Source organism: Pleurodeles waltl, chromosome 8 (assembly GCF_031143425.1).
Source record: "Pleurodeles waltl isolate 20211129_DDA chromosome 8, aPleWal1.hap1.20221129, whole genome shotgun sequence".
Classification (NCBI taxonomy): Eukaryota; Metazoa; Chordata; class Amphibia; order Caudata; family Salamandridae; genus Pleurodeles; species Pleurodeles waltl.
Genome location: NC_090447.1, coordinates 1,191,205,269 through 1,191,229,186, shown reverse-complemented (window position 1 = coordinate 1,191,229,186; position 23,918 = coordinate 1,191,205,269). Strand labels below are relative to the sequence as shown.

Genomic DNA, 23,918 nt, shown 5'->3' with positions numbered 1-23,918 from the left:
TGTGATGTTTAAGCAGACTCAAGATGGCCATCGTCACTCACTGTTTCCTCTGGTCTCGCCACCCTGGGATTCTTCTTCTATGTGACATCGTCCATCAAAAAGTGCTTGTTGATGGGCAACGGTGCTGTTCCCAACATCTCCACTGCTAGTGCTGGCTAACTCTGTGCTATCTAGATGCGGTGGGGAGCTTTAACAGAGGTTCTGGTGTCGAAGCACACCCAGGAGGCAACACACTGCTGCTTAAATTTGTATCCTATGTGACTTTACCATCCATTTCATGTGCATTGGACTAGGCAATTTAAAATAAATATTTTAAAATGCATATTTCGTTTCTAGTGATCCTTGAGTGCGTAACTCATTAAAAAAGAGGGTCTGGAGTTTCAATGTGTCCCTGTACTAATCTTGTGGGGCTGATCATTACAAGGAAACACTTCCTATGCAATATTTCTTAGTGGGTTATGTCTGGGGTGCAATACAACTGGATTTCTAATTTGTATTGGTGCACTGATCTATGTCCTTGCACCAAGGTGTTAGAAAACTGACCCCTGTGACTCTAGCCCCCCAAACCCCCTGGAAATGCAATACCTGTGGCACCTGCAGCTGCTGTAGTTGAGGAACTGATTAATATTACTGAGGAGGCACTTTTTGGACATCCTGGGCCAAATGATCCTTGTGCTTTGGTAATGTGAAGATTCCTGGTTCTTCTCTTTGAGAACTCCATAATCATTTGTATTGCTGTAATGTCACTCCTCAATGCCAAGCGATGGCTCGACATTGATATTTAATCACCTCAGAGATGTAGATGCCCACATCAATGGCATGGCCTTCAATGTTGTGAGATCATGGGATCACAAATAGTGCCTCTCCAACAAGCAAGTCACTGGTGATACTGCCAACAGTGAATGCCCAGAGGTTGAGTGCTTTGATGGCCAGGAGTAGGTAGGATAGCAAAACTGTCGTTTTTCAGAGAGATTCAATGGGGCATCAGAATTTGTTCTTCCAGTTCCTGAGATCGAGGCATCATCTGTTCTAGCTCTTTTGCTGGTGTGTGATGGAAATGAAGTATATTCTTTACTTCTCCCTAACAGACCCAGCTTGGCCTGATACAAATCCCCTTTCTGACTTCCAGTCACTTATTTGGTATGTCATCCCATCAGCCACCCTCCGCTCCAGTGGAGAATACAGATGGCCTACTACACAGTGTGCGTATCCTTCTAAGGGCTCTTTCTACCATAAGAGGCATTCTTGAAAAAGAGTTGGCATAGTTTTATAGGTAACTAATTGAATAGATGGCTGAGATTGTGTTCTCCTTGGCTAAAAAGAAAGGAAGCATATAACTCTAGCTGAATGACAGAGTACCCAAACATAGAGTCCACCAAACATACTCCAATGGGAATGGGGCTTCAATACGAAAATAGATATATTGTGTTTGGGGATCCTTGCTCACAGAATGGGGAATGAACGACCTAGTTAATCAGGCTATGAATTCTGAAAAGTGGAGCTTCAGGAATCCTTTAAAAGCCAATGTATCAGGGATCACATATGAACATGGCACACCAAGGAACACCATTACCTGATTTGTTTTTATTTTCAAAAGGTTTTAGAGTACTGTTTTCAGTCCATGTAATTTACAGTGCTTTAAGTTCATCCTAATTGGCTTTATTTAGGAATACTGAAACTACCGTTATTGATAGCCATGTTTGTGTTAAGAATGTATTTTCGAGGATGGCAATTTGTAACTATGTACTGCATCTTAAACACCCAAGATATGGATTATGCTATCAAAAAAACTTAGACGATGCAGACGTTTGCTCTGCTGCTGCTCACTTTTGTCAGTTCCATTTGTGGGGACATTTGCATCCCTGATCTCTGAACTGTACATATGCGCTGTTACAGAGGCTTGCACTGGTGCTGCATCTACTACAAATGCTCTTTTTGTAGGTGGATATTGCGCTGAAGATGTCTATGACGCATGTTTCTACCTGTTTCGTGTGTCTCTATACACATATGGCATGAACACAGCATGCCCCAGGCTCCCAATCCGCTGCTCAAACTTTCACTACGGTAGGATGGCAGCAAAAGTTCAGAATAGAAAAGACAGTAACAACTACAAATAGCTCAGCAGCTTCTGTCTATATTAAGAAATTGTCATCTACTGCTCGAGTAGACCCAGGCAACTAGTTTTACTATGACAGAACAGGGCATAACCAGTTTAACCTCATAGCTTAGCTATTGCGCCTCAGCTCATGCAGCATTGCTCTAAGCCTTGAGGGGAGTGCACACCACAGCAGGCTGTGCAGCATGGACTGGCATTCATTCCTCTCAGTCCTCTGAGTGAGGATCTGACTTGCTGCCACACTCTGAACTATTCGCTTGCTGAATATACCGGAGTAATGCTGATTTCAAGATTTCATTTTAGTGCTCCCCAGGCTAGTCTGGCCAAAGGCAGCATGAATCTGCTGAACATCAATGACCAGACCTCCCTGTTCTAGTCATTCTTGGTGCCATCTAGAGCAGGTGAAGCTCTGCCATAATGAACAAGAACTTCAGCCTCAGTCTGAGGGTCATGAGAGTGTGGCATGCTGCAGGCAGATGATGGACGAGACAGGTACACAATATAAACATAAAGATGCCCTTTGGGTACAACACAATGATGCTACAAGTGGCAAAATATCACAGCAAATATATGTAGAGTAGAAAGACAGAAGGAAATGCTAAAGGGACATCATATTGAGTTATATGGAGAGAAAAGAGAGACGAATGCAAGAAACGGCTTCAGTAAAGTAAGTGAAAGAGAAAAACAAGTACAAAGACCAGCGGTTGTGAAAGAAAGCGCAGTAACTGGTGTAGAGGAAATGAGACAAAAAGAGAATTATAGTAAGAAATTTGAAAGACAAAAGCTAAGCAAGACATCTATCAAAGACAATAGAAAAAAGCAAGCAGGAAATTAACAAAAGGAGAGAGATCCCTAAACATAACGATCACTTCAGAAATGCAATTGCAAGAAAATGTGTCCCTCTGAAGGTGGGTCAGAGGCAGTTACCACTTCTTCCTTATATCAAGCATGCTGTTCTCATGTCACAAACTCTAAATGGTGTACAACGCTTGGTCACAAGGGTATGTCTTTTTTTTTATTCTATGAGCCTGGCAAATAATGTTTCCAAATTAAAGATGATGGCAGTGGGTTGCATCACACCTAAATTGAAATCAATATATGCTAAGAATTGCCAACTCAGGAAAGTTTAAACATACACTTAAAAAATTTAGCTGGTCACTGTTTCTATTAGGGATGTATAGTACAATCCACTAATTCACTTTTTAAACTACGTGATGCGCATATTACAACAATAATGAAGACTTAGATATCTGTTATAAAACCTATGTAGCTGGTATTCGAGGATATATACCAGCACCAACTACAAAATGTTTGGGATTCCTGGCCAGAGCCGCATGCTACAGAGAAACTGGATTGCGTAATATTGTAGATGGTATTAGTTGGCCACCCATCTCGTTCGGCTGTTGTCCTGCACAAATCTACACTAATTGGTTACTAGGTTGATAGTAGGGGAGGTATTTAAGCATCCTATCCATGAACAACCAGAATAAGAAACACTGTTGTACATCTATGATTTCTGATTATTAGAGCGAGGAAGCTCAGAGAGATTATCTGGCGTTATCCTAGCCAACAGTCAGTCATTCCCACTGTTGAGCTGTACCTGGATTGGTTAAGAGCAGGCATGAGTATTAAGTCACTTGAAGATGTTGCTGGTAGAAGGAAAACAAAGCTTCCCTAAAACTAGAGATTCTGCGAATTTCCCCCATTGTGCAATTGCAACTCCTGCAATCAATCAATCAAGTAAGCACTTTCTGAGTTTTGTTGTGACTGCAATGCAGTTGTGAAAATTCTTATACTAGAATTGCAGAGGCAATGGTTGGTTTTATGCATGCTGTAATTTTCTGCTTGAACTTAGGGAATTGTTTATCTGGGAGACTTTTCATTGAATTTCTCAGGGGGTGATTTGTCTGCACTTTATGAATTTTCTGCTAAACTTCCACTTTAATCTTATGTTTGCTGCAACATTTTTTTGACTTTGCGCTTCACTCCCTGGCCATTAATAACACTCTGTGGGGTTGAATCATTTTAACTTGGATCTTCTGTTGTCAATACCGGGGTTTTCTTAACATCATAGGGTATCGTCGATGCTCATTGTATTTTTATACTTTTATATTTAATTAAACATTGTGTCGTAAAATGCATATTAAATTGACTAAGAAATAACAATGGGAATGACTTGCAGTGACATATAGATTAACCAACCAGGAAGAGAAAAAGAGAGAAGCAAAGAGTGGAAAAGGGAGCGAGTAACATTAGAGAGCTGAGTAAGCAGAACAGATAAAGACATGAAGTGTAGAGTGGAAGATAAGGTAGATGTCCAATGAAGAGAAAACAACAGTAGAGGAGAAAGGAAAAAGGGAAACATGGAGAAGTGAGAAATATATTCATAATAGACCCCGTTTACTTGTTGATCTGAAATCCTAATTTGGACTGAAACTGCAGTTTCTCATTGATATTATGTAAAACTTGGGTAACAATCTAAGGGAGTAGAAGGATTTACAGGTGCATATCCTACTACTGGTGCGGGTTGCATAAATTCATGGGCGCCAATGTCTTTGTAAGCAGGGCAAGTGGGTTCTCAAAACTCTTGTTTAATGCATCTTACCTTTGTTAAATTGATTTCCTTTATAACACATTGGCTGCCATCTGCTTTTCCTCTCGCTAAAAATGCTTTTCCAAAGGATCCTTCGCCAATCATCTTAATTATTTCATATTTATCCATCGCTTTTACGTGGTTTAGCAGGTTCTATACAAGACAGAACAAAGAAGGCTGTCAGACAAATAGAAACTCCCCAGAACAGTTTATCACATATCTGTACACATTGTTTATCAAAATAACATCCCACCCTGCACATGAATCCCTAAAGCACACGCAGATTTCCAGGGTGTGTTTTTTGCATGAGAAGATATTTGTTTCATAACCATGTACAGGCAGCTCTGTTAAGGTTTGTCTGTATTCGTTAAGTGGTGCCCAGTGTTTTTCTCATGAGCCCAACACCAGTGAATCCAAATGCCAGGGTTGCTGAATGTCAAGGCTGCCTAGTCTAGATTCCACCTCATGCCCCTGGCACCTTCTGTCTCTATCACACTTTCAGGTTATTTTTCATACCTGATTTCTACTTTTGCCACTCTTTCAGAAATGACTGCAGACCTACCTTTGAGTCGCCCATACAACATGTTCATTGTCAGCTTTTTATGGGACCTGTATAAATAACTGTATAACTAAACAGGACAGGTCACTTTTAGCTGCTCCGCCAAGCACAATACAGTATACCGTATATATTTCATATTACATAGCCAGTGATTTCTTCACACACTACGAGTTCAGCTTGTAAAACGAGTTCAGATTAACCCCTGTTTCTGCTATTATTGTTATGCATCGGATTGCAGAATGGCTCACATTACCATTTTTAATAATTAGAAAAAAATACCTTGTTGAATGGTAGCAGTACAGAAAAGAATATACCTTTTCCTCTAAGCCTTGATATTACTACCTGGTGTGTGTTTCAGTAAACAATGGGTTCTTGTGAACAGAATTATATGGGTAAACAGTAGCCCAAACTAGTATGAAAGTTTGGACTCTCTCATTTGAAAGGGTCAGACTGAATATGAATTGCTATCACAAACGCACCATATGATCTAGGGGCATATGTGCAAATTGGAACAGCCACATACTTGCATGAATTTATTACTCATTTGAACAACGATGAATGTGCTTTCCCAGAAAACGTTGTTAGAGTTTGATAGGTTTCAGTGCTTTTCTTCAGTAATATGAAAATTGACATAAGTGCACCATCAAATGCTAATTACCATCTAACCCTGCAGTTTTGCTTCACGATTTCTGGGCCCTTGTATGTTGTGTCAAGTACAAATTTATCAAGATTGTTCATACTTTGGATGTGGGGATGTTTAGTGGTGGTTTTATATACAACACATTTGTAACCTCTGAGATATCCTAATAACAGAAGGACCCGTGAAGACTACACCAGATGAAGAAACCCCTGCTGGAAGAAACAGTACTCCTGGCTACTGATGTCAGCCTGGCATCCTTGGGCAGGAACTGTTTCCAGAGGTATTTACTTCCTGCTTGCCTACTGTAGGGACACACAAAACAGAAGGGCTCCTGCTCACCAGAGAGGACTGGACCATACAGGAGCCCCGGATGGAGATACACCTAGATACTAGAACATGCTCTAAAAACCTGAGGGCTTCAAGAGTGACCAGAAGGATCCTTATTCGCAGTTGGATACAAATAGGGCTTTTACGACCACTGTAGGACGAGGGCAAACTGTTGTGCCTTGCACAGAAGGTTGTGATTAAGGCAGACAGGAAACCAGGTTCATAATGTGCAAACCTTTTCCCCGTGCAGAAAATGGGTGCAGCGGGACTTTATGGAAAAGGTATCTGGCTCATGGATCTTTCCCATCTATAGATTCCAGCCTAGACCCACTGGAGACTTCAGAACTGAAAAAGTGATTCAGAGCCTGATTTAGAGTTTGGTGAATGTGTTACTGCATCACAAGAATGATGGGGTGCTGCAGTATGAGCTAAATATAATTAAATTAAAAAACAGAAGAAGGACCTATAAAAAGAGAAAATGAAAAACAAAAGGTCTGGCCCAGCCTTCATGGCACAGAAGTGCATTCATTTTACAGGCAGAGTGGAAGCTGTGATCAAGGAATGGCGTAATCAACACCAACGCTTTTGCCCACAAACTCCATCACTGACATTTTAAGTTAGAAAATAGCTGTGTACAGGCTGTGTACTATTACAGAGTGTAATAATAACCAACCCTCAGGCCTAATGGTTTTACCACATGCCTTTCCTAAATAGTAAGTTAAGCCTACTTCCTTTGTTGTATCTTTTTGCAACAGATCGACTATGGCATCTTACATTTTCTCAATAAACCAATCAGGCCTGTTTCTTTTAAAACTGGCTTGTCACCATAATCAACTCTGGTCTGCTATCTTGAGCATAAACGTTTCCACAAGCCAACCATCATGCACACAAACATAAAATTATAATTATGTACACAATTATAATTGGCAAAACAATATACAAACTTTCTTATGGGGTCTAACATGGACCCTAAAAGTGTAAATCTTCTACCAATAGGAACTTTTTAAGGAGGTAACCAACACCAGCATCTTTGACGAGAGTGGCGATCTGTGAGTTTCCATGTAACACAATACCTGTTGTCAATCTTTAATAACGGGTAATGCCAATAAGGGCCTATTGGTGTTAACACAAGATTTTCCCAATAAATATTCAGGCCTACTGCCTTTATCAAAACCTTTCATAATAAACAGATCAGACATATGTCAGCTGAATTTTTCCCAATAAACCAATCAAACCTTTAGCTTTTCCCTTTGGCTTGTCACCATAGGCTGCTCAGTCTTACTGCATTGTGCATAGGTAGGCAACCATCAGGCATACAGTCCTACAGTTACAAATATATTCAACATTGCTGCTGAAAAATCAGTATACAACCCCTCTCAAAAGGGCCGAACAAGGATTACTGCACTAGAAACCTTCAGGCACAAGGATTTATGATAAGGGGTGACCCTCACCAAAACTCGTGTCTACTACAGAGAGGTCTGGAGATTGCATATAGCAAAATATCTGCCAAAAGCCTTTAACACAGTTTAATAATAATCCAACCTTAAAACTGTATTGCTTTTCACAATAAATAGGTCATGTCAATTGGCTTTTTCTTAACTTTTCACAATATGCAGGTTAGACCTTTGGCATCTAGTATAACATTTCCAAATGAACCAACGCAGACTTACAGCTTTTATCATTAGCTTGTCATCGTAACCAAATCAGGTATTCTGTATTAAGCAAACAATTTCCCATAAGGCAACCATCAAGAATACAGACAAACCAATACAATTATATACAAAATAATAACTCACATTACAAGCCCCTTCTAAGAAGGATTAACAGGGATCATCACAGTGCTATCCTCTGGGAATGTCAGTCATGATTTCTATAACCAAAAACCTTTCCGGCCTGGAGATTATCCCCTACAGCACTTGAGGACCCAGCATATAGAGACGCCCTGAGACAGCACCTGACTGACCATATTCAATTTAACAGTGGATCCACCACCTCTAGATCTACGGAATGGGAGGCCCTCAAGGTGGTGACAAGGGGTTTTTGTCTTGGACAATCGGCCGGAGTGAGACGCACACTTGAAAGGGAGCTGACTACGCTAGAGAAGATAATACATGAGGGAGAACTTACTCAGGGGACTGGCACACTAGTAAATGAGAAATATACTCAGGCAAAGAGGGACCATTCCCAGATTGAAGAACAACTTAGATGTCACAGCACACAAAAATACTTTGCCTCCCTACAATCTGAAGAGGGTAGGTCTGGGAAAATGTTAGCCTGGTTGGTGAGGCCGGGTGGAGAGGCTGAGCCCATCACAAATGTGCTGGATAAGGAAGGGTCATGCAGAAGTAGACCAGGCCCTGTAAATGATGCATTCAAGGAATATTACACCTTTTTATATGGAAAACCGGCTGAAATCAGTACGGAGGTGTTTGATAATTACCTACAACATATACCTATAACGAGCCTGATGGCCGGAGACAGGGATAGGCTGGGGGGCCCAGTGACGGTGGCGGAGGTCGGTGAAGCTATAGCTCAATTAGCCTCAGGGAAGACCCCGGGAACAGACGGCCTCCCCATGGACTTTTATAAAAAATTCGAGAAGCAACTGACCCCCCAGTTGGTAGAGATGTATACAGAATCGCTACAGAATGGGATAATGCCGTGCACCATGAGAGAGGCAATGGTAGTCCCACTCCCTAAGACAAAATCTAGGCAACCTTCGGTGACTGACTTCCGCCCCCTGTCAATGCTAAACAGTGATTTTAAAATACTAAGCAAGATCTTGGCCAACCGTCTACTCCCTCTTGTACCAACTCTGGTACATGTAGACCAGAATGGTTTCGTCCCGAATCGCAGCACCTCCTTAAACCTGAGACGTCTCTTTGCGGTCCTGAATATGCCTAGCGACATGATACCTGCAGCAGGGGTGTTGCTCGCGGTGGATTTTGAGAAGGCATTTGACTCGATCAGATGGGACTACTTGAGAGCAGTGATGCTCCGTATCGGAATGGGTGAAGATTGGGTCAAATGGGTGGACTTGTTGTACACGTCACCGCTGGCAAGAGTGAGAACAGGTAAAACAGTATCCGGAACTTACCCAATTCACAGGGGAACCAGACAAGGTTGCCCATTGTCCCCACTTTTATTCGCCCTGGCCATCGAGCCGCTGGCGTCCCAGATGCGGCGGGAGGGCGTGGGTAGAGGAGTGGAATGGGGACACCAAGAACATATCATCTCGCTATATGCTGATGATATACTTGTCTACCTTAGGGACGGAGAGAAGGATCTCCCATGGGCGCTGGGAGTGCTGGAGAACTATGGGAACATATCTGGACTTTGCCTCAACCGTAGCAAGACTTGCGTGTTCCCTATGGCTCCGGGCGGCGAACGCCCGACGACATGCCCTGGGGATATGATTTGGGCCCCTCGAACCTTTAAGTATTTGGGCATACAGGTGTTTCACGACAGGGCAGACTTGCGTGAGGGTAACCTGGGCAGAGCTCTACGATCTCTAAAGTCCTCAGTGGGGTTCTGGCGGTCGCTGAAATTAACGATAATGGCCAGAGTAGCATTGTCCAAAATGGTCATGCTGCCCCGGCTTCTATACTACTTCGCTAACCTGCCCCTTCTGATTCCAACAGCGTGGTTTCGTGAACTAAACACCCTACTCAGGGAACTTATATGGGATGATGGCCGTAGACGCACCTCGCTCCAGATACTATGCAGGCCAACTAACAAGGGGGGTCTAGGAGCACCAGATTTTGAAGCCTACTACCTGGCATCCCAGCTGCAATGGGTTGCCGGGTGGCTCACAGGTAAGGGTCACCTGGAGAGATACGCCGACCAAGTAGTGGAGGACATAAATCAGTTCATTGCTCGAATGACAAATAGGAAGCTTAATCCCCACATGCACAGCCTGATGACAAAAGTGGCGTCAGCATGTTGGAAGAGGTGCGTGAAAAGGGATGGCACTGTCCCCCCGTACTCTCCGGCCCTACCCCTGGCGGTACTTACGATCGAGGCTGGTGAGAGGAACCTGGGAGGCATGAGCCTCGGAACCTGGAGAAGAGCAGGAATAGAAACGGTGGGAGACCTGTTTCAGGAGGGAGTGTTGAGGTCTTTCACTAATCTTGTTGACAGTGGAGTCTCCCCGGGTCAGTTCCTTATGTATCATAAACTGATACATGTGCTGAAAACGCACTGGATCACGGTCAATGCGGAACCAGCTACCCACAGGGTGCTGCATCTCCTATTGACGTCAGGAGACGAGTCCCATCTGATATCTAAATTATACCGAGTTCAAGTTGAGGATGCACTAGATTCCCTGCGGCCACTGAGAGAGAGATGGGGGAGGACAGTCGGTAGGGAACCGTCAGATGCGGAATGGAACAGAGCTTTGGCTTACCCCCGGACCGTAGCTCGCAGCACGCGCCTGAGATATATACAATATAATTACCTCCACAGAACGTACCTCACCCCACATCGGCTAACAGTAATCTATGGGGGAGTTCCTAGGGTGTGCCCCAGATGTAAAAATGTAGACGCAAATTTTGACCACATGGTATGGACCTGTCCAGAAATCCAACTGGGGTGGGAAGAGGTGATGTCCGACCTATCGAGACTCCTTAATATGAACCTGACTCCGACCCCTGACAGATGTTTGATGGGCTTTGGGAATGGGTTGCCGCGGGGAAGAGTGGAGACCCGATTTCTGAGTCTGGCACTGGTATTATATAGGAGACAGATCACAAAGAACTGGAAGGCACAGTTTCGGCCCCCCCGGGTTGGGTGGAGACAAGACGTTACAACATGGGCTAGAGCCGAACTCCAGGTCCTGAAGAGCGAGGAGGGGAGGGGACTGCGTCGCCACCCTATAGCACAGAAATGGGAAGTAGCAATGACAAGCTGGGACAATATATTGAGAACAGCGGACGCAGACACTCCAACAGGAGTGGAGACTGGATAAACATAGGAAGGGAGGAAATGTTGCCTCGCCCTCTAGGACATGATAAGGGAAGACACGATAAGGCCGAGATTGAACAAAAGGTGGACAACAGGGGACCGAGCCCATGACATTGGTTAACAGACAGGCTGAACCCGGTAGACGCCCCACCTGAAACCAAACAAGTCTATGAGTAATGACACCATACATACTGGAAAAGCCAAGAAATGGCATCCCCCTGCATTAGCAGCCTCCACCCCCTACTTTGCCATCGTGTTTAAGTTTAAGTTAATTAATGTTTGAAACGAGTTATAGGTGTTGTATAATAGCTAGCAAAACATGACTCTGCTACACTAGGCCAACTGGGCAACCCATACGAGAAGAAGCGCCACTGTTGTTCCATTCTTACATACGTTTAAAGTATAAAGGTTATCGAATAATTAATGAAGTAGAACATTCAAACAATGTAGATAGTAGTGATATTAACACTGTTATGCACTAACACGAAGCAAACAAGATGGTGCTGTAAACATAATACTGTTTATTGAATGATAAAATGTTAATAAAAAAATATTTAAAAAAAAAAAAACCAAAAACCTTGCTTTCCAAGGTAATCTGTAACATTCCATGCAACACAATACTATCTATAGCCGTTAGCATAGTGTACTTCACAATAAATAGACCAGGCTGACTGCCTTTGTCATAACTTTTGAATCAGACTTATGGCACCGGACATAGCTTGCCCCAGTGAACCAATTAGGCCTGTAGCCTATTTACTGGCTTGTCACCATAACCAACTCGGTCTCACCGTATTAAAAATAAGGTTTCCCACAAGGACACTATCAAGCATACGGTCATTGAAATACAAGTGTATAAAATTACAGCTGGCAAAACAAAATACGACCCATCCTATGAGGGCCTAGCAAAGTCTGTCGCACTACAAATCTACCCCTGTGTTTGTTAGAGAGGATAGCCAACACCAAGATGCTTCTCTTCAATGTTAAATACTGAAATTGCAGGTAACAAAATACCTCTCCAAGGAACAGATGAACAAAGTTTTTTTGAGGTTGCAAATGATCCGATTCACAGAATCAGCCCATTTGCAATCGCAAAACAAACATTTTTTAATGTATAAAGTTCTATTTGTTATTCTACTATTACCGAATCGCACATTGGGTTTGCAAGCCAGTATTAGAAAGGGGTTTGTTTAGAGCGCCCCTTCCTAATACCAAATCACAGTGCAATGTGTGAATGTTTTGTGACCAAAAAGAGGTTGCAAAACATTCACATTTTACCACCTACCTTAAGTAGGTAGTAACCTATTTGCAAATGAGAAGGGATACCGAAAGGACCCCTTCCCCTTTGAGGATGTTTGTAAAAACATTTTTAAGAGCAGGCAGTGGTCTCAAAGACCACTGCTTACTCTTATAAAACGAAAAGAAAACTTTTAATTTTTCTTTTTGAAATGCATCCCGTTTTTCTTTAAGGAAAACGGTCTGCTTTTTTAAATAAAAATGATTTATTGAAAAGCAATCTTAGACATGGTGGTCTGCTGACCATCCCTGTGATTTTTGTGATTCCCAATAGGTCACAAAGCAAGATCTACCTCATGAATATTAATGAGGTAGGTATATTTGCATCCCACTAGGACTCGCAGAACGTGTAGAGCACACTTCTTTTATACGTGGGTGTTTGAGATTACCAAATAGCAAATTGCAAAAGTTTGCTATTTGGTAGTCATTAACATGCCCCTAAGTGCATCTGGCCCCAAAGGTTTTACCAGAGTATAATACCAAGCCACCCTTAAATGTCTTTTGCTTTAATATAGCCTTTTCACAATATATACAATAAAGCTACTGCAGTTGTATGGGGGATCCGCCTGGAGAGCCATAGGCACACTGTGGTTCAGACCCTAGTCAGAGTAGACCTTGCGATGTGAAGGTGAGAAAACAGCATATGTGAGTTGGCAGGCTTCCTACTTGTTTTGCTGAGGCACAAATGCTTTTTTGTGGTCTCTCTATGAACAGCTTTGACTGTTACAAGCACCACTGTAGCCCACATTTTTCCATCTACTCTAGACTCTTTATTGGATGGATTTATTATCTGTTTTAATGTTCTGCTTTGGATCCACTGCTTTCCTGTTCTGTGTGTGCACTTGAGTATAGCCCTTTCACCATGCTTTTTGATTTGATATCTTGAATTCTCAGAAAGCTAGAGGTGGGCGAGCCACTGACAGCTCAATCCAGAGGTCTAGCTTTGACTTGATATCCTCCTTGAACCTCAAGCCCAAAATGAGCTGAGCTTTTATTGGTGGCGATGTGGCCTATTGGCTGCAGCTCTGACCATACGAAATGGGGAACAAGGTGTGAATCCCAGCCATGGGCAGCATCCTGTGAAATCCAGTACATGCAACTGCTAAAAATAAAATGTCGATTATGCCTGCTGATACGGAAATATCTATGAATGGTGAAGACATGTACCCCTGCACTCACCCACCTGTATTGTTGTCTGGATCCCTAATACTGATTTTTTTTTTGTCACAGGCGAACATGAATCATGTGTGTGTGCCATTACATCTGCCAATCTCATTGATTACGGTCTTGTTGGACCGGGAATGGTACCCAAAGCGCTACCCTCATAGTGATGGAAGACTACCACCTTCATCGGGAGTAAAGCAGCACAAGTGCAGTGATGGCAGCATACCATGTAGTGCTCAGTAGTAGTGAACAGGACATTTTTACCCTGTGTCACCGGAATGAGGCCTACAGGCTCTGTCACTTTTTAAAAAGTTCCACTGCTGTGTGCTTAACTCACCCTTGACCTACACCAGGTAGATGTGGAGTGCTATGTAGCGCAGGAGTAGTGACTATGTTTTGGTTGTATGTGTGCCTGGGAAGGGTACAGTACAAGGATGGGGCAGAACTGTGCAGTGCATGTGTGGTTAGTACATGTACTGGGTGTTGGTATGCCTGAGAGGAGTACATTACATGAGAGATGTAGTGCTGTACATTTTGTGTGCAGGGAAAGCATATTCTGGGTGTATGTGTGCTTGCATGGAGTACCATAAATGAAGCAAGAAGATTTGTGAGGGCACACATGGTGAGTGTGTCTGTGCTGGCAGTGTGTACATGTAAGGGTACAGTGCATGGAGAAACAGTGCTGAATAGAGGGTGTGCTGTAGATGTACAATGAGTGAATGTGCCTGCAATGGTACAATACATGCAGGACCATGAGTTCCATTTTGGGAAGCCCTGGTGAAGACATGAGGAGGAGAGGAATACACCCAGACAGATTTGTGTATTACTGCATTCGTCTGAGCTGAATGGGGACAAATTGAAGTTAAAAGGAAGCGACTCCCTTTACAATTCAAAAGGCTGCTCTTTGATTCAGTGATCGGGCGAGGAAGGGGCCTGGACACTTCTCAGGAAGGGAGATGGGGATGGTAAGTGAATCATAAAGAGTGGGGTTGGGGGTCTGTGATTAAACATTTGGTGAACATATCACTGTGGCTGACATTCAGGTGTGAACTCTGGTCACTCCCGTATATTATGTTGTGGACAATCAGCTTCGGGGTCATGCCTGCTTTGACACACACTAATTTCATAAGCAAAGAAGAAAAAGAGAAGTGCCCACTTCAAAAAAAGCAGAATCCCAACAGAAAACTTCAAAGACCCAGACAGTAAATCACATGTGATGTCTGGAAAAGTAATATAGGAAGGGGAGCATGGGTCCCCAACAATTTGTCATCTGCCAAGCAACAAGCCAGGCCGTGTGAGAAGAGGAAGCTCTACAAGACTTCTGCCTGTGACCAGGACTGGGGGCCAATACCTGCTAGTCTCCCCACTGGGTGAGGGGACATCATCAAGGGAAACCAAGATAACCTGCCTTGGAGGGTGAAACACCTGCCTGCTTGCCAAGACCAGTGTGCCCTGTGAGGAAGAAGAGAGCGTTGGAGGGAGCAAGGTCCAGTGGGGAGCCCTACCTTGATGACTCCCTGTGCAAGGTGCGAGGATTTGGCTGTGCACTGATCGGGCCATACCCTATGTGCAGGACGTTATTGGTATTTGGCAACCCCTGTATGCCAGGAGAGGGTACCCCATAGACTGAGCTGTGTGTAGAGCGATGTGCAGGTTTGGTACACCCATACCACTGTGCTGCTGTGAACCCGCATGCCAAAGGGAGCCAACAGTATATTTACCACTTCGAGGAGGGCCAAGTTTTGTGACTGTCTGAGCCGAGGCGCTTGGGTGGATGAGCCTGCGCCTATATAACTACATACCGCAGCAACCCCATATGCCACTTGTCTGAGGGTTTTGTCATGACCCAAAGGATAGATTGAGGCTATGATCCATGAGTTGGACCCCCACTGTGAGGGAAGGGCCACCAAGGACTGCCGGAGATGCTGTGGATGACATGCACCCTTGCTTGCTCCAGTTAGGAGCTGAAGGAAGGATTTTCCCCTGTTTGTTGAGAAAAGTCAACTTATTGTGTCTCTGTGAGCAGAGAGCTGCTCCGACAACTGAGAGACCTCCAGCGCCGCCACTCGGGAGAGTTAGCTGGTGCTGCTAGGTGCTGATGTGTGCTGCACAAGCAGCCCAAATTCTCCAAACTGAGCAAGACTTGTGGGTGCATGTTGAAGGTGCCCACTACACCACTAACCTCTTCTGCGCATTGAGTGGGTAAGACGTGAACTGGGCCAGTTGTCCCCAGGGACTCACTGTTGACTGTGCTGTGGCACCATAGGCGCTATTGACTAAATTCCCAAAGAGTCAAAGGGAGAGCTCTTGAGTACAGCCTAATAGTTTGCATTCCTGGGTTGCAGTCACCAATGGGGGGAATAGCCCCGAACATGTTATATAAACGATGGTGGGACAGGGATTTGCCTAAGAACTACCAGAGCCCCGACCTCAAGGGGGATGGTGTTGTTGCCTCTGTTATCTTACAGGGACTTAGAGGCTGCCAAGTGCTTATCATTGGTTGGCTTTATCATCACTCTAATTTGCTTGCTTGTTACTAGACAGCTTCTGTAGGATTTCTTCCTCTTTGTGTGCTTGTCCCTCCCCTAAAGAATTCTGACATTACTTGTGCCCTTCCACTGAGCATTCTTTCAGGTGCTAATTGTGTATTTTTGTTTTAGCACTCTATGAGTGAGTTTGTTTTTCAGCTGTCTCCTTTGTGTATTTCTACTCCCTTTGTGTTCCTCTCCTAGTCCCTGCTATCTGCTCTGCTTGCTCACAGCCCCTCCTTTCCACCTTCCATTGTCTGTCTGCTTGCCCCTAACTCCTCCCGACCATCCTTTGTTGATTGTCTGCTTGTCCACAGCCCTCATTCCCACCCTCCTTTGTCTGTGTGCTTGCCCCCCTCCCTCCCACCTTTGGTTATCTGTCTGCTTGCCTCCTCCCCTCCCACACACCCTCCACTGTTGGTGAGGTCCCCCGCCTGCAGTTTTGCATCTCAACTTCTGTGTTTCCTGCCTCCCTCCGTGTTGCCTTCCTCCCTACCTTCCTCCGTGTTGCCTTCCTCTCTCCCTCCCTCTGTGGCAGTGCAATAATAAAAAAAGGCTATTACATGTCCAACACTGCCTATGTTATAGCACTTTTATAGCTATGCTGCACAGCAGATGCACTATTGAACAACATGGCTACAAATATTGAGTCAATAGCTCTTGTAGGCAAGACATAATAGCTTTGCCAAAGCTTGTTGTTGATTATAACATATGAGAACACATTTGAAATATGCAAGTTCTAGAGTTCTTCACCCTTCTACCAGTGGTGGTACCCCCAGAAGACAAAATGGTAGGTGCCCTTGTGACAGCCGCACTTCCCCCCAGGTCAGGGAGGATTGGGCCTTCAACCCAGGGTTTGTGCACTTAGGCTGGACAGGGATTAGGGGCGAGTCCTTCCTCTCCCTACCCCTGCATCTGTGCTTCTGCACCCTGCTCTGCAGAGTGGTATTGCCAGACACCAGAACTGGGTGGGTGCTTTTATCAGACACCTCCCCAAGTTCTCTTGACACTATGGGGCCTTCTCAGTGGGTGGTCTCCCGGTAGAAACTAGATTCCCTTCCTGGGGCCCAGTTGGAGTACTCTCAAGGTTCTGGAGTTGTGTATAGGACACCCAGGGATGTCCCCCACTCCCACCTATTCTCCTCCTCTTTGAATAGACATGGAACCCTGCACCCACCCCACTACAAGGGGACCTGTCTGTGTTACTATGAGCATCCCACATCCTCGATTGGGATATCCTGAACCGCTCCCTTTAGAGTCACTCCTCAGTGTCTTCACAGACCTCGTGTTCCTACCCCAGAGGTCTGCCTCCTTTGCAAGTTCCCTGGGGGTCAGGAGCCCTGGAAAACAACAATTGGACATGTGCTCTCTGGTAGTCAGATTGTCCAGCCCTTCAAAATTGTGTGCCATACCCCCTTCATCCTGCCCTTCACTGCCCAGAAAATCTAAAAGTGTTTGCGTGTTGTTTGCAACTGGCCCTGAACTTTTGCTTATGCTTTTCATGTGTCAGACTAAACTCCTTGAATAGGATGGCTCTCCTAGCATGGTAGTTGGTCTGGTCCCGCACCTCTAAAGTAAGAAGGATGTCCCTCCCCACCGTGGGCATGTACTGCCAAAGACTACCTCCCCAGGGACCCTCTCCCTCTTAAGGCCATCTCATGGGCTGCTAGCCACTAATTCACATCACCCCCCACACGAATACTGGGCACCCATATTTTGCTATGTGGATTTTTGACTCACTTGAAGACCCTGAAGGTATGCTGCCACCATTTCCATTGCTGGACCCTACTTCCAGGGATTTTCGGTCCAGTGTCTCCTATGGGATGTCTGCCCCTGCAACCTGGGACCCTACCCAGGCCCCCAAGGCCTTCTGTAGTTCCACCTTCCAGGTAAAACCCCTTGTAGACACTTGAAAGTCCTTGCAAAATTCTTTCAGCTGTTGCACAGTGTAAGATTCCAACCTGGTCAGCTCAAAGGCAACTACTGCAGGTGCAGGTACGTCTTCTCCAGAGCAAGACATAATTTAGCAGAACAATTGAAAAAGGCCGATTAGGGAGAATTGAAATAAAGAAAAAAGAAAAAATGCCATTTGGCGCAGGTCAGGCCAACATAGGAGAATAGGTCTAAGTGTGAAGTTGTAGTGTGCACCGAATCACTATGTGGTATTGCACAAACACAAGTCCTATCCTCTCCTCTGATCACCAGTGTTAGAAATCGGGTCTCTAGCTGGCAGAATTATGCACCCTGTCTAAGTAGGGACCACAATCCTTGTCAGCACAAGTCAATGACACAACATAAATTAGCCTGAGCTCACCCTCTGGTAGCTTAGTGTAGAGCAAGCAGGCCTAACTTAGAAGGCAATGTGTAAAGTACTTGTGCAACACACACACACACACACACAATAACCTCAGGAGATACACCACAGAAAAAGATTTCACACAGATGTACAAAAATAAAGCTTGTTTATCTGGGTAATTTTAAGTTCATCACAATAAAGATCTGATTTCTTAAATAGCGGAATATTCACTTTGTAGACTGCAAAATAAAGCAAGATTGATGAGCAAATGCACAGATCAAAGGGGTGGTACTGGGGACTCCTCTGCACAGGTGTGTGATGTCCTGGTGGACTCCGGTTCTGTCCTGGTTGGGGTCCTCTCACGGAGTGGTGTGCGGTTAAGCTGGGCAAAACCTCTCGTGTGACTGAAATTGATGAGCAACAAAGGAAAGCAGGGGCACTCCGAACGGTTCACAGGTGCAAGTGGCAAAGTTTGACAAAGCTGTTCAGTTTAACTGAAGGTAGCGAGCGACAAAGAAAAACAGAAACGTTCTGGACGGTTCACAGGTGCAAGCGGCAACATTTAAGTTTGAAAGTAGCAAGAAGCAAAGGAAAGCAGGGTCGTTCCACACACATCACAGATGCGAGTGGAAAAGTTTGGCAAAAGCCACTTGGGTTGATTAAAAGTAATAAGCGGCAAAGGAAAGCACAGCCACTCTGGGCAGGTCACAGATGCACGTGGCAAAATTTGGCAAAAGCCTTTCTGGTTGACTGAAAGTAGCGAGTGGCAAAGGAAAGCAGGACCACTCCAGACAGGTCACAGATGTGAGTGGCAAAGTTTGGCAAAAGCTAATAGGGTTGAGTTGGAAAATAGCAAGCAGCAAAGGAAAGCAGGGTCGCTTTGAACAGATCACCGATGTGAGTGGCAAAGTTTGGAAAAAGGCACTAAAACTGATTAAAGTAGCGAGCAGCAATGGAAAGCAGGGCCGCTCTGGGCAGGTCACAGATGCAAGCTGCAAAGTTTGGCAAAAGCCGTTCAGGTTGAATTTGAAAGTGGCGAGCAGAAAAGGGAAGTACAAGGTGCTCAGAGTCACTCTCGGCTTGGAGAACAAGTCTTGGTCTGCTGAGCAGAGATCAGCAGCCAGCAGGGCGGCACAACAAAGCAGGGCAGCAATTCCTGACAGCAGTCAATCCTGACAGTGGCAATCCTGGTGGACAGTAGTCTTTATTCCAGCAGCATTTTAGTTGAGTCCAGAAATGTACTGATTTTAATGGGTCAGGGACCCAGTACTTATACTGGAAAGTGCCTTTAATGTGGGGAGTGACTACAAAGAGATTTTGTGAAGTGCAAAGGTCCCCCTTTCAAGTCAGCCTCGGCACCAGACTAACAGTGGGAGGTAATCAGCTCCTTTATGTGTACTCAGGTCACTAACCTGGGTGTAAGTGTAGGCCCTTCCCAACGTCCTCCTCTCCAGGGAGACCCATCAGTATGCAGATCAGTATCCTGTGTTGTGGGTGTCTGAAGGGAATGCACATGTGTAGCTGTCACCTAGCCCAAGCCAGACTTGTATTGGAGATAGGCTGTGGGCACACAGTGCAATGAGTGCAGAGAAATGCCTACTTTCTAAAAATTGAATTTCTAAAATAGTAATAATAAATCCAACTTTACCAGTAGCTACTCCTGTCAGATCAGGAATTACAGCTTAAAGAGAGTTGAAGGAATTCCCAATGTTAGCCTATGAGACAGGCAGGCCTCCCAGTAATGAAAAACGACTTTGGGGAGTTTGCCATTGCCTACGTGGCACCCTACCCTATGGGCTACCTAGGGCCTACCTTAGGAGTAACTTCTATATAGGAAAAGGAGAGTTCTAGGCTTGGCGAGAGATTTTAAATGCCAAGTCAGCGTGGCAGCCCTGAGACATATTTACAGGACTACTTAAGTGGGTGGCACAATCAGTGCTGCAGGCCAACTAGTAGCATTTAATTTACAGGCCCTGGGTATATGGTATACCACTTTACAAGGGACTTACAAGTAAATTAAATATACCGATTGTGGATACACCAATGTTACCATGTTTAGGCGAGAAGCACATGCTCTTTAGCACTGGTTAGCAGTGGTAAAGTGCTCAGAGTCCTACGGCCAACAAAAAGATTCAGCAACCAAACAGGAAATAAAGGCAAAAAAGTTTGGGGATAACCTTGCAGGAAGGGCCATTCCCAACAGACACTAATACAGTGCATGTTACAACTCAATTGCAATAATAATGGGTTAGTGGGTAGATTGGGGGGGTGAAGGAGCCCCACAATAGGTGAAACACCAAATCTATAATGTCTCATACAACTGTGATCAATAATCAGGAAAAAAGGACCAGAACATGCTCCAATTGGGCAGACCTGCCTATGGATGGTACCGGTAGCACACTTTGGGGGTCATTCTGACCCTGGCGGTCAAGCACCGCCAACAGGCTGGCGGTGCTTCATTCCCCATTCTGACCGCGGCAGTAAAGCCACGGTCGCACCGCCGGGGCCGGCGGTTTCCCGCCGATTTTCCCCCGGCGGTGATAATCCACCAGGGCAGCGCTGCAAGCAGCGCTGCCCTGGGGATTATGACCCCTTACCGCCCGCCTGTTTCTGGCGGTTTACACCGCCAGGAAGAGGCTGGCGGTAAGGGGTGTCCTGGGGCCCCTGGGGGCCCCTGCACTGCCCATGCGAATGGCATGGGCAGTGCTGGGGCCCCCTAATAGGGCCCCGGCCTGCTTTTCACTGTCTGCATGGCAGACAGTGAAAAGCGCGACGGGTGCAACTGCACCCGTCGCACGGCCGCAACACCGCCGGCTCCATTAGGAGCCGGCTCCTGTGTTGCGGCCTCATTCCCGCTGGGCCGGCGGGCGCAAACTTGGTTAGCGCCCGCCGGCCCAGCGTGAATGTTGGAATGGGGGCCGTGGTATTGCGGACGCGTTGAGACAGGTTGAGTGCATGGCTTACCGCTACCGTTGGCAGACAATACAGACACAGCAGCCCCCTGCACTACGCCGTGCTCTTGGCCTCTACAGATGCAATTCCTGGGATCTGCCCTACATGGCTATAGTGGTCATCTGCACATATAGATGACACAGGGGCATGTATACCTGTACTTGGCACTCTACAGAGGTGGGGTGGAGTGCCACATGGCCTGCATTACGGAGGGGCCTAGCCTACGGAACTCGCCCTGGCCTAGGGAAACCCACAGCCCTCCTCCCCCACCCAGACCCCTCCACCTCGCGCAAAGTCCGCAGAATGAGAGTGTACTCACCCCCTTGTGTCTGCTGTGATGCCCTCAAGCGCCCATCCAATTCAAGGTAGGCCACCGCCAGGATCCTGAACATCAGGGGGGTCATGGTTCGACGGGCACCCCTCCCACGTTGGGAGGCCATCCCCAGCTGAGCCTCCGCCGTCTTCTTGCTCCAGTGGCGAATGTCCTCCCATCTTTTCCGGCAGTGGGTGCCCAGTCTCTGGTGGCCCCCCAGGGTCCGGACGTCCTTGGCGATGGCACGCCAAATGTCCTTCTTCTGGTGGGCGCTGACCTACATGACATGTACAGGGTAAGAAGAGAAGTCATTAACAACAGCACCGTCGAAGTGGGTGGCCCCCATCCCTACCCTTGCCATGTGGCACATGCATTCACAGTCCTTCATGTTCCCTGACCTCTGCCCCCTTCCTACTGACATCCAGCCCTCTCCACACAGGCATAGCCCATACAACGTGCTCCCTGTGTACTTACCTGTTGGTCTGGAGGACCGTAGAGTAGCGTGTACTGGGGGAGGACCCCGTCCACTAGCTTCTCCAACTCCTGAGCAGTGAAGGCAGGGGCCCTTTCCCCAGACGCAGCAGCCATTGTCTCTTCCAGACCAAGGTCACAGCAGCACTTGCAGTGTAGGTCCTCTCCTGTCGTAGATCAGGTATCGAGTGATTTAACAGATAGAAAATGGCAGTCACGTCCGCGGCGGTGACGTCCGCGGCGGTGCGTCTCATCACCACCGGCGCACTTCATCATTGGCTCCTGGGACCCATAGGGTCCAATGTTAACCAATGCAGCATTGCGCCACGGTCTACGACCGCCTACCGCAACTGTGTACAACGCCAGCGCCAGCGCAGATACCTCACATCCCATTGTCCCACTTTAGAGGTCAGGCAGCCGCCATTTCAGGGGCCCACATGGCTTCATTTACTACTGCGTCACACATACCTAGGCCTACACTCAACACACATACAGGAAGAGTTTTGTATTCGGTGTCGTGTTCTGTGTAGCTGTGGGTACATACCTGGAAATTTGCTGACTCTGTGGTCGCTGTTGTCCTTCCTAGGCACCGTCAGCTGGGACATGTGAGGAGATGGCGGAATCCTCCGGTGTACCGACCGCTGGTGGACCTGTTGACAATGGAGGAGCGACATTTAATCATCACCTACAGGTTTGACCGTGCCACAATCCAGGAACTGTGTACCCAGTTGGAGCCAGACCTGATCTCACCAGTCCGCCATCCCACAGGAATCCCCCCTCAAGTGCAGGTGCTATCAGTGCTCCATTTCCTTGCAAGTGGGTCTTTTCAGACAACAGTGGCCATGGCATCAGGGATGTCCCAGCCTATGTTTTACAACGTATTGTCCAGAGTGTTGTCTGCCCTGCTGAAACACGTAAGGAGCTACATTGTTTTTCCTCAGGTGGAGGATTTGGCTACAGTGAAAGGTGACTTCTATGCCCTTGGACATATCCCCAACTTCATAGGTGCTATTGATGGGACCCATGTAGCTCTGGTCCCCCCCGCAGGAGTGAACCGGTGTACAGGAACTGGAAGAGTTATCATTCCATGAATGTACAGATGGTATGTTTGGCAGACCAGTACATCTCCCAGGTAAATGCTATGTTCCCTGGCTCAGTGCATGACGCCTACATCCTGCGGAATAGCAGTATCCCGTATGTGATGGGCCAACTCCAGAGGCAAAGGGTGTGGCTATTAGGGGACTCTGGTTACCCCAACCTGTCATGGCTATTGACCCCAGTGAGGAATCCCAGGACCAGGGCAGAGGAACGCTACAATGAGGCCCATGGGCAGACTAGGAGGGTTATCGAATGCACCTTCGGCCTCCTGAAGGCCAGGTTCAGGTGCCTCCATATGACAGGTGGTTCCCTATTCTACTCACCAAAGAAGGTGTGCCAGAACATCATCGCCTGCTCGATGCTTCACAATCTTGCTTTGCGACGCCAGGTGCCTTTTCTGCAGGAGGATGGTCCAGATGGCGATGTTGTGGCAGCTGTGGAGCCTGTGGACAGTGATGAGGAAGAAGCTGAGGAAGAAGACATAGACAACAGGGAGTCAGTCATACAGCAATATTTCCAGTGACACACAGGTGAGACATTTTTTTTTCACTATTACATTCACTTTCACACTTCTACCTCTATCCTGTCTGTCATTTAGTAGCAGTA

General features: G+C 46.1%; 1 protein-coding gene across 2 annotated transcripts in view; it reads right to left on the bottom strand.

The window, feature by feature from the left end:
• Positions 1–23,918, bottom strand: part of LOC138250508 (serine/threonine-protein kinase Nek5-like) — a 350,116-nt gene that overhangs the window by 288,486 nt on the left and 37,712 nt on the right. For both annotated transcript variants that reach the window (XM_069205454.1, XM_069205455.1), the window contains exon 2: positions 4,722–4,862. In XM_069205454.1, the coding sequence (XP_069061555.1) occupies positions 4,722–4,838 (117 nt within the window). In that variant the 5' untranslated portion in view covers positions 4,839–4,862. The remainder of the gene's footprint in view (positions 1–4,721; positions 4,863–23,918) is intronic.